The sequence below is a fragment of the Triticum aestivum genome, chromosome 3B, assembly GCF_018294505.1.
Source record: "Triticum aestivum cultivar Chinese Spring chromosome 3B, IWGSC CS RefSeq v2.1, whole genome shotgun sequence".
Lineage (NCBI taxonomy): Eukaryota > Viridiplantae > Streptophyta > Magnoliopsida > Poales > Poaceae > Triticum > Triticum aestivum.
The window spans coordinates 795,965,170-795,981,087 of NC_057801.1; the positions used below are offsets into that span (position 1 = coordinate 795,965,170).

The 15,918-nt window shown below is 44.4% G+C and overlaps 1 protein-coding gene across 2 annotated transcripts; it reads left to right on the forward strand.

Annotated features, from left to right (window-relative positions):
• The first annotated feature begins 6,341 nt into the window (after positions 1-6,341).
• LOC123066633 (CSC1-like protein At3g54510) lies at positions 6,342-11,018 on the forward strand. Of its 2 annotated transcripts, none has more exons than XM_044489678.1 (10): positions 6,342-6,815; positions 6,925-7,068; positions 7,540-7,603; positions 7,871-8,080; positions 8,581-8,766; positions 9,174-9,472; positions 9,574-9,853; positions 9,998-10,270; positions 10,354-10,587; positions 10,703-11,018. In XM_044489678.1, exons 1-10 carry the CDS (start codon positions 6,532-6,534, stop codon positions 10,856-10,858), a joined length of 2,130 nt encoding a protein of 709 aa, XP_044345613.1. In that variant the 5' UTR covers positions 6,342-6,531; the 3' UTR covers positions 10,859-11,018. The 2 variants fall into 2 exon arrangements, with proteins under 2 accessions (XP_044345613.1, XP_044345614.1); XM_044489679.1 differs by having other exon boundaries at positions 10,094-10,270.
• The last annotated feature ends 4,900 nt before the right edge of the window (positions 11,019-15,918 follow it).

The window sequence follows — 15,918 nt, forward strand, 5'->3', positions numbered from 1 at the left end:
GAAGGGTAACGGCTGCGCGAGTCCACGGAGGGTTCCACCTAAGAAGGGTCCACGAAGAAGCAACCTTGTCTATCCCACCATGGCTGTCGCCCACGAAGGACTTGCCTCACTAGTGGTAGATCTTCACGAAGTAGGCGATCTCCTTGCCCTTACAAACTCCTTGTTTCAACTCCACAATCTTGTTAGAGGATCCCAAGTGACACCTAGCCAATCTAGGAGACGCCACTCTCCAAGAAGTAACAAATGGTGCGTTGATGATGAATTCCTTGCTCTTGTGCTTCAAATGATAGTCTCCCCAACACTCAACTCTCTCTCACGGGATTTGGATTTGGTGGAAAGAAGATTTGAGTGGAAAGCAACTTGGGGAAGTCTAGAGATCAAGATTCATATGGTAGGAATGGAATATCTTGGCCTCAACACATGAGTAGGTGGTTCTCTCTCAGAAATCGTAAGTTGGAAGTGTAGGTTTGTTCTGATGGCTCTCTCCGCGAGTGAAGAGGAGGTGGAGGGGTATATATAGCCTCCACATAAAATCTAACCGTTACACACAATTTACCAATCTCGGTGGGACCGAATCAACAAACTTGGTCGGACTGATTTAGTAAACCTAGTGACCGTTAGGGTTTTTGGTGGGACCGACATGCAACTCAGTAGGACCGATATGGTTAGGGTTAGGGCATAACGTAATCTCGGTGAGACCGATTACACAAACTCGGTGAGATCGATTTTGGTAATAAGCTAACCAGAGAGTTGGTCAGGTAAACTCAGTGGGACCGATTCGCTCATTTCGGTGAGACCGAAATGTTACAAAAAGGAAACAGAGAGTTTACATTGCAATCTCGATGGGACCAATTGCTCACTTCGGTTAGACCAAAACATTACGAAGGGAAACAGAGAGATTACAATCCCATCTCGGTGAGACCGAGATCCCTATCGGTGAGACCGATTTGCCTAGGGTTTGTGGCAGTGGCTATGACATCTAAACTCGGTGGCGCCGGATAGAAAGAATCGTTGGGGCCGAGTTTGATTTTTGGTTTGGATCATATGTGGATATGAGAAAGTAGTTGAGGGTTTTTGGAGTGTATCACTAAGCAGTATGGAGCAAGAAACTCATCAAGCAACACCTCATCCCTTCTTGATAGTATTGGCTTTTCCTATAGACTCAATGTGATCTTGGATCACTAAAATATAAAATGTAGAGTCTTGAGCTTTTGAGCTTGAGCCAATCCTTTTGTCCTTAGTATTTTGAGGGATCCACTTTCCTCATCCATGCCATGCCATTCATTGAGCTTTCCTGAAATATTTGTCTTGGAATAGTATTAGCCCAATGAGCTATATGTTGTTAGGAATTACCAAAACCACCTAGCGATAGTTGCACTTTCAGCTATGCTCCCCGGCAATGACACCAGAAATTAGTCTTGATGACCCACAAGTGTAGGGGATCGCAACAGCTTTCGAGGGTAAAGTATTCAACCCAAATTTATTGATTCGACACAAGGGGAGCCAAAGAATATTCTTGAGTATTAGCAGTTGAGTTGTCAATTCAACCACACCTGGATAACTTAGTATCTGCAGTAAAGTATTTAGTAGCAAAGTAGTATGATAATAAAGGTAACGGTGGCAAAAGTAAAGATAATAGTTTTGGGGTTTTTGTAGTAGTTGTAATAGTAGCAACCGAAAAGTAAATAAGCGAAGAACAATATGTGAAAAGCTCGGAGGCAATGGATCAGTGATGGATAATTATGCCGGATGCGATTCCTCATGTAATAGCTATAACATAGGGAGACACAGAACTAGCTCCAGTTCATTAATGTAATGTAGGCATGTATTCCGTAAATAGTCATACGTGCTTATGAAAAAGAACTTGCATGACATCTTTTGTCCTACCCTCCCGTGGCAGCGGGGTCCTAGTGGAAACTAAGGGATATTAAGGCCTCCTTTTAATAGAGAACCGGAACAAAGCATTAGCACATAGGAATACATGAACTCCTCAAACTACGGTCATCACCGAGAAGTATCCCGATTATTGTCACTTCGGGGTTGTCGGATCATAACACATAATAGGTGACTATAGACTTGCAAGATAGGATCAAGAACACACATATATTCATGAAAATATAATAGGTTCAGATCTGAAATCATGGCACTCGGGCCCTAGTGACAAGCATTAAGCATAGCAAAGTCATAGCAACATCAATCTCAGAACATAGTGGATACTAGGTATCAAACCCTAACAAAACTAACTTGATTACATGGTAAATCTCATCCAACCCATCACCGTCCAGCAAGCCTATGATGGAATTACTCACGCACGACAGTGAGCATCATGAAATTGTTGATGGAGGATGGTTGATGATGACAACGGCGATGAATCCCCCTCTCTGGAGCCCCGAACGGACTCCAGATCAGCCCTCCCGAGAGAGATTAGGGCTTGGCGGCGGGTCCGTGTCGTAAAACGCGATGAAACTTTCTCTCTGATTTTTTTCTCCCCGAGACAGAATATATGGAGTTGGAGTTGAGGTCGGTGGAGGTCCAGGGGGCCCACGAGATAGGGGGCACGCCCTATAGGGGGGGGGGCGCCCCCCTATCTCGTGGACAGGGTGTGGGCCCCTGGTGTATTTCTTTCGCCCAGAAATTCTTATTAATTCCAAAAAGTGCCTCCATGGATTTTCAGGACATTCCGAGAACTTTTCTTTTCTACACATAAAACAACATCATGGCTGTTCTGCTGAAAACAGCATCAGTCCGGGTTAGTTTCATTCAAATCATGCAAGTTAGAGTTCAAAACAAGGGCAAAAGTGTTTGGAAAAGTAGATATGTTGGAGATGTATCACACACCCGCATGACAAAGACCGCCTTCATGAGCCTTCATGAGCCGACCGCGTTCAAGGGGATGATCTCCGAGGACCAGCCACGAGGAGGGGTCCCGAGAGCCGCTGTGTTTCTACTACTAGATCGAGGACAAGGAGGATCTCGCGATGCTCATTATCCCGCCCAATTTTAGGGAGGTGATGAAGCAGTGGCTGGTGATCAAGCCCCCGCGCATCGTCAGTCTGTCGGCCAACAAGTACTGTGAATTCTGAGTTCAGGTCTAGAACTTCCAGGTGGAGATGGTGCTTGGTCGGGGCTGGCAGTACTTCTGCCACCGCCACAGGATCGTCCCCGGCGACCTCGTCGTCGTGTGGATCTCCGTAATGAGCCTGAAGGTGCAGATTTACAACCACGACAGCTCGATCATGTGCAGGGTGTGCTGCACCAAGCACAGCTGCGTCAGCGACTTCTTCCGGGCTCTCTAGATCGTCAGTTACCCTGTCTTATTATGGAACTATTAGTAGTTTGTGTTGAGCTCTGATGGTGATCATTTGAACTTGTGCTGCAAACATGTTAATATTTTGGCCAAGATCAGCACCCTGGAGTGAAGCAGTGGGCATGGGATACCCCTACTGTCTTTAATGATGGCCCTAGTATATTAGTTAGCCTCTTAATCTGCTATTATCTTCATTTGCATTGCTTATTTGCATTGTTTGCCTCCTATCAGTTGTGGTTTGCATCTGCTCAGCCCTTAAGCACATATGCAAGCAACCAAACACCCAGCCCTAAAGTACTCATCGATGCAATACAGGCAACCAAACACCCAGCCCTAAAGTGCTCATCGATGCAATGCAGGCAACCAAACAACATGCAGATGTTGGTTTGTTGCCTGTTTTTTGGTCAATCAGGCTGGGTTGAGATGTGGCTGAAATGTAGGTAATGTTGCAGGAAGGCAACCAAACACGCCCTAGAGCTCGGCACCCACCACTAGTCTGTTCTTCATAAGACGCCACATATGGACTTTAGCTTTGTTTGGCGCATAGGTCGCCCATAGCGCCAGCTGGCCCCTATGTTTCTGAACAGAGGACGAAGACTTTGGCCGTCCAAACCTTGTACTATTCATTGTCATCCTAAGACGATATGCTGCTTGTATAGTAAAATGGCCATCCAATTGTAAAATTCCATGCCATATAGTCCTCTGGGCCTTGCCCCACCAACGACAATCTGTTTGATGTTAGTAGCATCATCCGGAGCAAACATACTACCAATCCTTGTCTCATTCCATGCTAAACCATCAGCTGTCATTAAGTCGCTGACCCTGGTCATGCCTGGCAGGTACTCTTGGCCCAACGGTTTCATACATCCAATTCTGGGTATCCAATTATCATGGTGAATCGGAATTTTTGAGCCGTCTCCTATGCGCCATATCTTGCCCTCCCATCAAAAGGTCTCTCCCGCGCATAATGCTTCAGAATGTATAAGAGGCTCTTGATGGACATGTGGCATTCATAATGGCCCCCTCTTTGAAACATCTTGCTTTAAGAAATCGAGCACACATAATGAGGAAGGCACCTCCAAAATTCACCAAGACTGTTTTGCCAACAACGTTTCGTTAAAAGCAAACGAGTCTCTGTACCCCAATCCACCATCTCATTTAGCTAAGCACATTTTGTCCCATGCAATCCAGTGCACCTTTTTTTTCACCATTAGCTGCACCCCACCAGAATTTTGAAGAGATTGAAGTCAGGTTCCCGCACATCTTCTTTGTGAGTTGAAAGCAGGTCATAGTAAAATTTGGTGTAGGCCGTAGTCCAGATTTCACAAGTACTTCCCTGGCAGCCTTATATAGGCCTTGTTCTTTCCATCCTGAAACTTTACCTTTAGAGCTTTCAATGACATAAATGAAAGTCCCATCCTTAGATCCCCCAACCACTATTGGAAGTCCTAAATACCTTTCACTCAGGGCTTCGGTCTCAATCCCAATTGCTTGCTTAAGATTTCCTTTATCCTCTTCTGGGCACCCCTTCCCAAAGAAAACATATGACTTTTGCACATTGACTTTCTGGCCTGAGGCAGTCTCATACTTCACAAGAATTTCTTTCAGGGCTAATAGATTATCTTGGGTGCCTTCCAGGAACATAATACTATCATCAACAAAGAGTAAGTGTGTCACATGGGGGCCAATGCTACCAAAAGAAGCTCCTCTAATTATATCATAGTTCTGTGCTTTCCTTAACAGCGTAGAAAAACCATCCACACAGAATAAGAAAGATAGGGGGATAGGGGATCACCCTGCCTTAGGCCTTTGGAAGGTAAAAACCGTCTCGACACACACCCATTTAGCTTGACAGTAAAATTTGCAGAAGTGACGCATCTCAGAATCATGGCTATCCATCCCTGCGCAAAACTAAAGCGTGAGAGCATCTGTTCTAAGAAAACCCACTCTACTTGATCACAAGCTTTCATCATATCTAATTTCACAGCGCAAAGGGCTTCTTTCGTTTCCTCTTCCTTATCGCATGCACGCACTCATACGCCACCAAAACATTGTCCGTGATTAGCCGTCTAGGGAAAAAAGCACTTTTGCTCCTCTGAAATAACAATCGGTAGAAATTCCTTGAGCCTGTTAGCTAGAACTTTTGCATTCTGGGACAAAAGGATGTTACTTCACTAGGCGAGTGGGTGATCAACGTGGCAATCCAACAACCAGTAATCCGGAGTAGAGTACGTACCCCCGGGAGTGTGCGTGTCTTACGTATATATTTTTGTTGATCAAAACTACAAATTAGCTCAGAATGAGTATATAAGAAACAATGTATGGTGGATACTAAAAATTCCATGCAGCTACAATGTAAGAATGCATTCTATATGAATCTTTGTGGTGTCACCGTTTTGATTAATGCTTTAAAACACTCCTTCTCAAGTTCCTATGAAACCAGTCAATGCAAATCAACCATAAGTGCAAAGTAGCCCTTCCAATGGCGATGACTAGGTTGCCGCCCAATTTGTAGCCTGCAGTTGGCCCTCTTGCGTCTGGGTCCTCACTTATACCTAGCCATGGAATATCCGACATGAAAAAGCCCGACCCAGACCCAGCCCGGTCTTGCGCGCGAGCCGGGCCTAGGCCTAGGTTTTGAGCCCGAAGGTTGGGCCATACCAGGCCTAGGCCTGCATATTTGTGATTTAGTGAAGAGGCCCGGCGAGCTTTTTCACTGATGGGCCAAGCTTGGGCCCGGATTCTAGGCCCGGTGGCCGGACTGTCGGGCCCGGGCCTAGTTTTTTTTTCGGGCTTTGTTTGGCCCGGCCCGACGAATGGCATGTATATCCTCACTTGCCTTTAGGGTTTAGTGTGTACGTGTACTGTTTTAGTTATTCCATGACAACACACTTGCCTTTTCTTCTTCATTCTAGAACACAAAAAGACGGCGCGTCTGCGGTTGGGCCGCAAAATGGGAAATACGCCGGGCGGGCCGACCATGTCATTCGGGACTTGCGGGCCCGCGTCTCCTCCTATCGCCATTTGCGGCGCGGGATGGACGTGTCGAGCTCTGGCCGCCCCGCCCCCGCGCGACCGCCACGTCGCCACCCGCCTCCGGCCACCGCACGCCCCAAACAAAAGCGAAGCGACAGGCGCGCGCGCGGCTGCGCTGTTGCGGTAGTGGGAGCGGCGCTGGTGGGTGGCGGAGGTCTGGGCCGGGCTGGGCAGGGGCGCGCGGCGGCATGGACGCGGAGGGGCTGCTGGCGTCGGCGGCGATCAACCTGGGGCTGGCGCTGGTGGCGCTCTCGCTCTTCTCCATGCTCAAGAAGCAGCCCGGGAACGCGCCCGTCTACCTGCCGCGGCGGATGGCGGGGGCCGCCGGCTCCGGCTGGGTGCTGCCCCTCGGCACCGGGCGGCTGACCCCGTCGTTCCGGTGGATCCGCGCCGCCTTCCGGCTCTCCGACGACGACGTGCTGCGGCGCCACGGCCTCGACGCGCTCGCCGTCATCCGCCTCTTCAAGCTCGGGTGCGTCCGTCCGCCCGCCCGCCGATCCCGTCCTGTTTTCTGAATGTTAATCCGACACCCGGTAACTGTATCGTACTCACTCACATCAAGTGGTTCGATCGAGTTGCAGGATCCATTGCTTCAGTGTCTGCTCGATTGTTGGAGTGCTGATCCTCGCGCCGGTAAATTACACAAGTGCAGGTCCATCGGGCACCAAGAGGCCAAATTCTATGGAGATTTTCACGGTGTCCAACGTGCCAAAGGGCTCTGACAGGTTTGCTCTGCCTGCATTTTTCAGTTTCACCATTCAGGTATTCATAGAATATGCAATCAAGCACGGTGGTGGTTTATAAATCTGTATGAATTGCGTCCGGAAGTGTCCATATATGCCCCTTTATGCTATGAGTTGCCTTATGGCCATGACGAGAAGTGCCAACATGGTCCAGCATTTGCAGCTTTATGTACATTTTCAGAGGTCTTCATTCAGTACTCCCTCCGTCCGAAAAAGCTTGTCTAGATACATTCATTTGAGAGACAAGATTGGGACAAGCTTTTCCGGACGGAGGGAATATGTAGTCTTTCATAAGTGATGCCGGTGTTGGATGATTTAAGCTAGCGGATATGTACAGCTCAAATGTAGTTTCATAGGACCTTTCAAAATTCATCTGACGCAGACTCTACTGTTGCCTGTCAACTGAAACTGGTGCTAAATCCTGTAACTGATGTAATTCTCCTTTCATGACAGGCTCTGGGTGCATTTTTCATGCCTGTGCTTCATATCCTTTTATGTGGTGTATTTGCTTCACAAAGTGCGTGTTTGTAAATGCTGTCAGCTAACCAACTTCTATTTGTTCAAGTTGGGGAGTTTGATAGTTGGCAGCAAAATTCAGTGTTGCTATCTTGTTTACCTTCTGATTTTGTAAATTGTCAGTATGTTTCCTAATCAAGGACTGTTGATGTCATTTAAACACTTGGGTCAATTGGCTGAAAGATGTATCATTGTAGAAGTGACTGTTCAGCTCTGGTCTTAAGCTGAAATATTGTTACCAATTACATCTCCATTTAATTTCAAGCAGGAATACAAAGAGATGTCCCACAAAAGAATTGAACGCTTGAAGCATCACAGGAAGAGACCTGATCAGTTCACCATTTTAGTTCAAGGAATTCCAGTGTGCGCAGATCATGGAATTTATGGGTGTAATGTTGATCATTTCTTCTCAAAGCACTACCAGACATACCAATCATATCAAATACTGCATGACAATGGAAACATCGAGTCATTACAGGTCGGTACATTTTAGAAATCATTGTCATTTGTGTCTTTTCTATTTATAGATTATTTTATCATGAACTGCAACAGCATTTTCAAATTTGTGTACGAGTTCAATTCTGAATACCATGCTTTCTTGCACTAACTTGTTATATGCTTGAGAATCCATAGAGCTGAATTTGTCCATATCAGCTGGAATATCAAAACTAGATAGTCTTATTTCAGGACTAAGAATCAGATTATAAACATAACAAGAAGGCAGAGGTTCAAGAGGTCTGTGTAAGTGTCAAATTAATGTGTATGGTATGAAATCTTGCGTCTTTCTGGCGGTTTCTTCTGATTAAAAATTGCATACATTTAAATGTTTGTTCGGGAAAAAGAGATTGCATCACCATATATTATAGTAAAGCCACTAGAGAAAACGAACAACCTACTTGTTATGTATCAATGTAAAATGTCAGTGCATTTTGCTAAAAAAAATTTGGTATGGGCTAACCAAGTAATCAATCATTACAGAAGCTGGCATCTTCACTTGAAAAACAGATAGAGAGGAAAAGGGACACCCGAAGATGCAACTTTTGGCAGTGGATCTGGTTTAAGTTCACATCAGGACCAATAGATGCTCGCAGCCAGGAACAAAAACTGAAGGAAGTGCACCACTCTATCCGAATTATGCAGTGCAAAAATATGCTTAAACAAAAGGTATTCCGTACCCGCTGTGTACCTTTGAAAGGTTTTTATTTTCGGAAACAAAATAATTTCGGAGCTCACTGAAATATGCGAAATTTCGGAAATTCGCATATTTCGGAAATTATTTCGTATTTTGAGATTTCAAATTTCACTTAATTTTAATGAATTTTAACATAATTTAAATTTATTTTGAAATCAGTTTGAATCTACATCGAAATTTCGGGGTTAAAATTATTTCGGACCCCACTGAAATATGCAAAATTTCGGAAATTTCACTGAAATTTCGTTGAAATTTTAACACTGCCTTTGACTCCACCTGCTGGCACTAATGGTAGGTTCCATAGTTTTAAGTAGCTAAAAGAAACAATAGCTCGAGTATTTATACTTTGATCACAAATTAATATCATTTTTAATTCTAGGAGTTACCAGTTGCTTTTGTCTCATTCAAGTCCCGGTTGGAGGCTGCCCAAGCTGCTGAAACGCAACAGCATGTCAATCCGCTGTCACTGGTTACACGTTATGCTCCTGAGCCAACTGAGACAATATGGTCAAATCTGGCTATTCCTTTCCACCGTCTTGCTGTATACAAGCTTGGAGTCTTCATTGCTGCATTTTTACTAACAGTGTTCTTCACCATCCCCGTCACAGCCGTGCAAGGGATAGTGCAATTTGAGAAGATTGAGAAATGGTTCCCACCGGCCAGAGCTGTGCAACTTATGTTAGTGGCGGAAACTTAAATCATTTTGGACAGTTTGCAATCTATCGTTCACCTGGGTACAACAACACTAATACAGGTTTTGATGCTATGTCATCTTGCAGACCAGGTTTGAGTTCCGTTGTAACTGGATATCTTCCAAGCATGATTTTGAATGGATTTATCTACTTGATTCCGTTCGCAATGCTCGGTATGGCTTCTTTTGAAGGCTGCATTTCAAAAAGTCAAACGGAAATCAAGGCGTGCAACATGGTCTTCTACTTCTTGCTAGGAAATGTTTTCTTCCTCAGTATACTTTCAGGATCTCTGCTCCATCAGATAGGAGAATCCTTTACGCACCCTAAAGATATTCCTAGCCGTCTTGCAAGTGCTGTTTCTGCACAGGTAAAGTGATTTTTTTTATTGAATCACATTGCTGTTGTTCCAAGTAACAAGTGCTACATGCTATTGTTTGTACACATGTCTCCAGAAATAAGTTTAAAATTCAGAACATGATGCATTTATCTTACTGACCTGTTTATATTGCAGTCAGATTTCTTCATCACATATATCTTGACCAATGGCATGTCAGGCTTTTCTTTTGAAGTTCTTCAGTTTGGTTTGCTAACATGGCACTTCTTGAAGGCGCATACTGTTGGACATAGTGATGAGCCATATCTGTATGGCTTTCCTTACTACAGAGTTGTGCCCATTGCGTCCCTTGCAGTATTGATTGGAATGGTGTATGCTGTTGTTTCACCTCTTCTGCTTCCGATTCTTGTGATCTACTTTTTACTCGGTTATGCCGTGTTCATCAACCAGGTAGCTTTGTCAGTTAATAAGGCTATTTGCCATACAGATTTCATTATTTTTCTTTAGAAACTAAGTTTATTTATGTCATACAGATGGAAGACGTATATGATATCACATACGACACCTGTGGGCAATATTGGCCCACTATTCACCACTACATCTTCCTCTCGGTCACGCTCATGCAAACTACAATGATAGGTTTGTTTGGCCTGAAGTCGAAGCCGGGAGCTTCGTTCGCCACGATCCCCTTGCTTGTGTTGAACATCATGTTCAACGAGTACTGCAAGGTCCGGTTCCTTCCGACTTTCCAATGCCGGCCGATCCAGGTACCTCTATAGCTGTTTTTGACTTGATCTGTTCCTGTTAGATTTTACGTTCTTTTGAAGAGCATGAAGATAGATTCATTGTATTTGATCTCTTTCTTCTGTATATCTTTGCAAGATCTGCAAGGACAACGATGACCTTGATAAAACCGAGGGGGAGGCGGAATGCAGCTCGGAACATGCGGTCAGGGCCTACACGCCGCCATGGATGCGTCCGACAGGGTCCTCCCCAGAATCTAGCTCAGTGCAGCCTTTAGTCCGTTGTTTGATATAATGTTGTTTCTATGGCTTGTTTTTCTACATAATGTCATTGTGTCTGTAAGTTCTCCCACAACATATTTTAGCGCTGGCATGCAGCGTTGTAATGGAGAGCCACATGCCTCGTTTATGTAATTATTCGGTGGTTCAGTAAGTAATGCGTGATTATCCGAAAATCCATCTCTGCACCCGAGCTCATCTGCACCTGTGCTGATGAAAAAAATCAGACAATTTGATGCGCGAGGTCCGCCCAAAATTCTCTCAGCAAAAAAGACAAACTGGGGTCTGTAAACAAGTTGGCCCACAAACTGGGGTCTGTAAACAAGTTGGCCCAAAATCCTCTCAGCAAAAAAGACAAACTGGGGTCTGTAAACAAGTTCATGTATTGTTTTGGTTTGATTTGTCTTTTTTGCTGAGAGCTGCTCAGATGTTAAAATGACTTAAAATTTAAAACGGGCCTCACACGTTAAATTGTCTATTGCATAAAAAAATTATGATTATTTGAATTTGTTTTGAATTGTTTACGAATTTTTTTCTAACCGGGTGCAGATAAGTTTGGGCACCAAAACGCCCTATTCGTGATTATCCCGTGACTTGTTCCTGCATCTACATATTTTTGACGTGAACAATTTGTTAATTATGTTCACAACTTGCACTACGAAGAAATTGTTACAACTTACAAGCAAGCCAGTAATCAAAGCTGGAGAGAACAAAAATCTTGGCTTAAGTAGAAACCAAGGTAAACATTTTGAACTTGCCATTTAAGATTATGCTGGAATTTAATCTATTTTGGGACAGCCCAATAACTATTTTAGAAATTCCTAATAAATCCTAGAGGCCTACTTAGCCCATTCGTGCAAGGCAAGCGATACTACTAAAGTTTAGTTTCACATTGCTAGTTTAGTGGGAGTTGGACCTCCTTATAAGGGAGGTTCATTCTCCACTTGTATGAGCACGAGAACAAAAGGGACATCCACGTGCGCTCCTCCTCCGCCGCCCAACGCGCCGCGGGTTGCGGGAATGAGCCGATGTCTAAATTTTTTCCACGCACTACGGGTATACGAAAGGTCACTCGGGAGCTGGAAAGTTTTTGCTGTAGTGGATACTGAATGTGAACGCTGCTGCCTGTTTGTTTCGTCTCCCTCGTTCCCTTCAACTCCCGGCGTAGCCTCTCGCCTCCTTCAGTTGCACCTGTAAAAGGGAGGTCGCTCCTCTCAGAGAGATGCACCAGAAGATCTTCTTCCTCTCGCCACAAAGTTCCTGAGCACTGTGCTGCTGCTACAATCTTCCCCATCCCGGCTTGCTGCGTGCACCGCAGGTCGAGACAGTAGGCCTCCGAAACTCCACCGCTTTGAGTCCTGTACGGGAGAAGGGTGATAAGGTTTTTGGGGAGCGCTTAGCGCGGCTACTGTCTTCTTCGTCCCTGATGCCCCGGACTCCGACGACTACTTCCCCGACGACGACTTCTTCCACGACGTCGACAACCTCCTCGACGACATGGCTATTGAGGACACCGACCCCAAGTCTAGTGCTACTGTTGCTACTGTTGTCCCGTACGTGTTCTTGCTTTTCCTGTTAGAGGTCCAGTCACAGTTCCTTGTTCTACTGTCTGCTCTAGATATGTTCGGTTCTAGTTCATATTTACAGAAGTTATTTACCTTGTCTCTGTCAGATCACATGACTTGCTTCATCTCTGCTATTTTAGTCATGCTTTATCTAGTTATTTCATTAATAAAATCATATGGTAAATTGCTCATATTTTCAACAATCCAAAAATCTTATTATAGGCAATTTACCCCAAGTGGTTTTGCTGCTTCCATGAGACCTCCTTTGTTTGATGGTATCCACTATAATAGGTGGCGCGTGAGAGCAGTCTTATGGTTTTAAACCATGAGGTGCTATGACGCCACTCTTGGCAAACTTGAAGGAGAGCATGATGCTCAACAGGCACAAGCTTTTCAGAAAATGGATACCTTGTTTAAGGCTGCTCTCTTGAGTGTTCTTGGTGAGAACATAGTTGATGCTTATGCATCAATTGATAATGGAAAAGATATGTGGGACGCACTCGAGGCCAAGTTTGCGGTCTCGGATGCTGGCAGTGAGTTGTACATCATGGAACAATTCTATGACTACAGGATGACTGAAGAGCGCTCCATGGTTGAGCAAGCTCATGCGATACAATCATTTTCTAGAGAACTTGAGCACTTCAATTGTATCCTACCAGACAAGTTTATTGCCGGAGGTATCATCACTAAGCTTCCTCCCACGTGGAGGAACTTTGCTACCTTACTGAAGCATAAGAGACAGGAGTTTTCTGTTCCGAATTTCATTGGTACTCTTGATGTGGAAGAAAAGGCGAGAGCAAAGGACAACCGTGCTCGAGGTATTGAGGGAGGTTCTAGTGCCAATCTGGTACAGAAGAAAAACTTCCAGCCCCACAAGTTCAAGAACAAGGGCAAGTTTGATGGTAAAGCAAAGTTTGATGGGAAGAACAAGGTTGTACAACACACGAACTTCAAGAAGAAGAATGACAAGAAGAAAGGTGCTTGTCATGTGTGTGGAGCTCTTGATCATTGGGCTCCTAGTTGCCCTAATCGCTATGACAAGCGTCATCTTGGGAAAGGCAACAAGACCGCTAATGTTGTCATTGGAGACACTGACATGAAGGATGCTGGCTATGGTATATTTCCCACTATTCTTTCAGTATTTCATTCTCCTGATTGGTTAATTGACACGGGTGCTAATGTGCATGTATGCGGTGATATTTCAATGTTTTCGTCTTATCAGACCGCATGGGACTTCCACTGTGTTGATGGGCAACGGTTCAAGTGCTTCTGTTCGTGGTGTTGGCATGGTCGATCTGAAGTTTACTTCGAGGAAGATTGTGTGGCTGAAGAACGTGCATTATGTCCCCTCCGTCAATAAAAATCTTGTTAGAGGATCTCTTCTATGTAGAGATGGCTACAAGCTTGTCTTTGAGTCGAATAAATTTGTAATATCCAAGTATGGAACCTTTGTTGGTAAAGGCTATGAGTCAGGAGGCTTGTTTTGTTTATCCTTATCAAACGTTTGCAATAAAGTTGTTAATCATGTTTGCAACAATAGTGAATCAAATGTGTGGCATTCACGTCTTTGTCATGTTAACTTTGGTTGCATGTCGCGACTAGCGAAGTTAAACTTAATCCCTAGTTTCACCACTGTCAAGGGATCTAAGTGTCAAGTGTGTGTGCAAGCTAAGCAACCTCGTAAGTCTCATGTGACTGCGGAAACGAGAAATCTTGCACCACTATAGCTCATACATTCAGATCTATGTGAAATGAATGGTATTTTGACAAAAGGTGGAAAGAAGTATTTTATGACGTTAATTGATGACTCCACTAGATACTGTCATGTGTATCTTCTGAAATCTAAGGATGAGGCTTTGAACTATTTCAAGATCTATAAGGCTGAAGCTGAAAACCAACTTTTGATTGAAAGATGAAGAGGCTTAGGTCCGATCGTGGTGGAGAGTATTTCTCAAATGAATTTGATTCCTTTTGTGAGGAACATGGTATAGTCCATGAGAGGACGCCTCCCTATTCACCTCAGTCAAATGGGGTGGCCGAAAGAAAGAACCATACTCTAACTGATTTGGTTAACGCCATGTTAGATACATTGGGTCTCTCCAAGGCATGGTGAGGGGAGGCGATATTGACTGCATGTCATGTCCTAAACAGAGTTCCCACAAAGAACAAATAGATAACTTCATTCGAGGAATGGGAGAAGAAAAGGTTAAAGCTCTCGTATCTACGAACCTGGGGTTGTTTGACGAAAGTCAATGTGCCAATTCCAAAGAAGCGCAAGCTTGGACCAAAGACTGTGGATTGTGTTTTCCTGGGATATGCTTTTCATAGCATCGGTTATAGATTCTTGGTTGTAAAATCTGAGGTACCTGACATGCATGTCGGTACGATTATGGAGTCGAATGATGCGACTTTCTTTGAAGATATCTTTCCCATGAAAGATATGGCTACCTCATCTAATCAGGAGATACCTAGTTCATCGACTCAGGAACCCAATTACTGAACCTGCCATTTCGATGGAACACTTTGAAAGTCGTGTGGAGGAGAACAATGAAGTTCCTACTAGAAGCAAGAGGCAGAGGACTGCAAAGTCCTTTGATGATGATTTTCTTGTGTATCTCATAGATGACACTCCCAGTTCTATTTCAGAGGCCTATGCATTTGAAGATGCTGACTACTGGAAGGAAGCAGTCCGTAGTGAGATGGACTCAATCTTGGCAAATGAAACTTGGGAGATAACCGATCGTCCTTATGGGTGCAAACCTATATGATGCAAATGGGTATTCAAGAAGAAGCTTAGGCCTGATGGTTCTATTGAGAAGTACAAGGCTCAGCTCGTGGCTAAGGGTTATACCCAAAAGGAAGGTGAAGACTTCTTTGATACTTACTCACCTGTGGCTCGACTGACCACTATTCGAGTACTACTTTCACTTGCTGCCTCACATGGTCTTCTCATTCATCAAATGGATGTTAAGACTGCTTTCCTAAATGGAGAGTTAGAAGAGGAAATTTATATGGAACAACCATATGGGTTCATAGTAGATGGTTAGGAAGGGAAAGTGTGCAAGTTGCTAAAGTCTTTGTATGGACTTAAGCAAGCACCCAAGCAGTGGCATGAGAAGTTTGAAGGAACTTTAACAGCCGCAGGCTTTGTTGTGAACGAAGCTAATAAATGTGTGTAATATCGCCATGGTGGGGGCGAGGGAGTTATCCTTTGCTTGCATGTTGATGACATTCTGATTTTCGGAATAAATCTGAAGGTTATTAAGGAGGTCAAGGATTTCCTATCTCGTTGCTTTGAGATGAAGGATTTACGAGTGGCTGATGTCATTCTGAACATCAAGTTGTTGAGAGACGATGATGGTGGGATTACATTGCTTCAATCTCACTATGTGGAAAAGATCTTGAGTTGCTTTGGCTACAGTAACTGCAAACCCTCTCCAACACCGTATGATGCTAGTGTGTTGCTTCGAAAGAATCGAGGAATTGCTAGAGACCAATTGAAATATTCTCA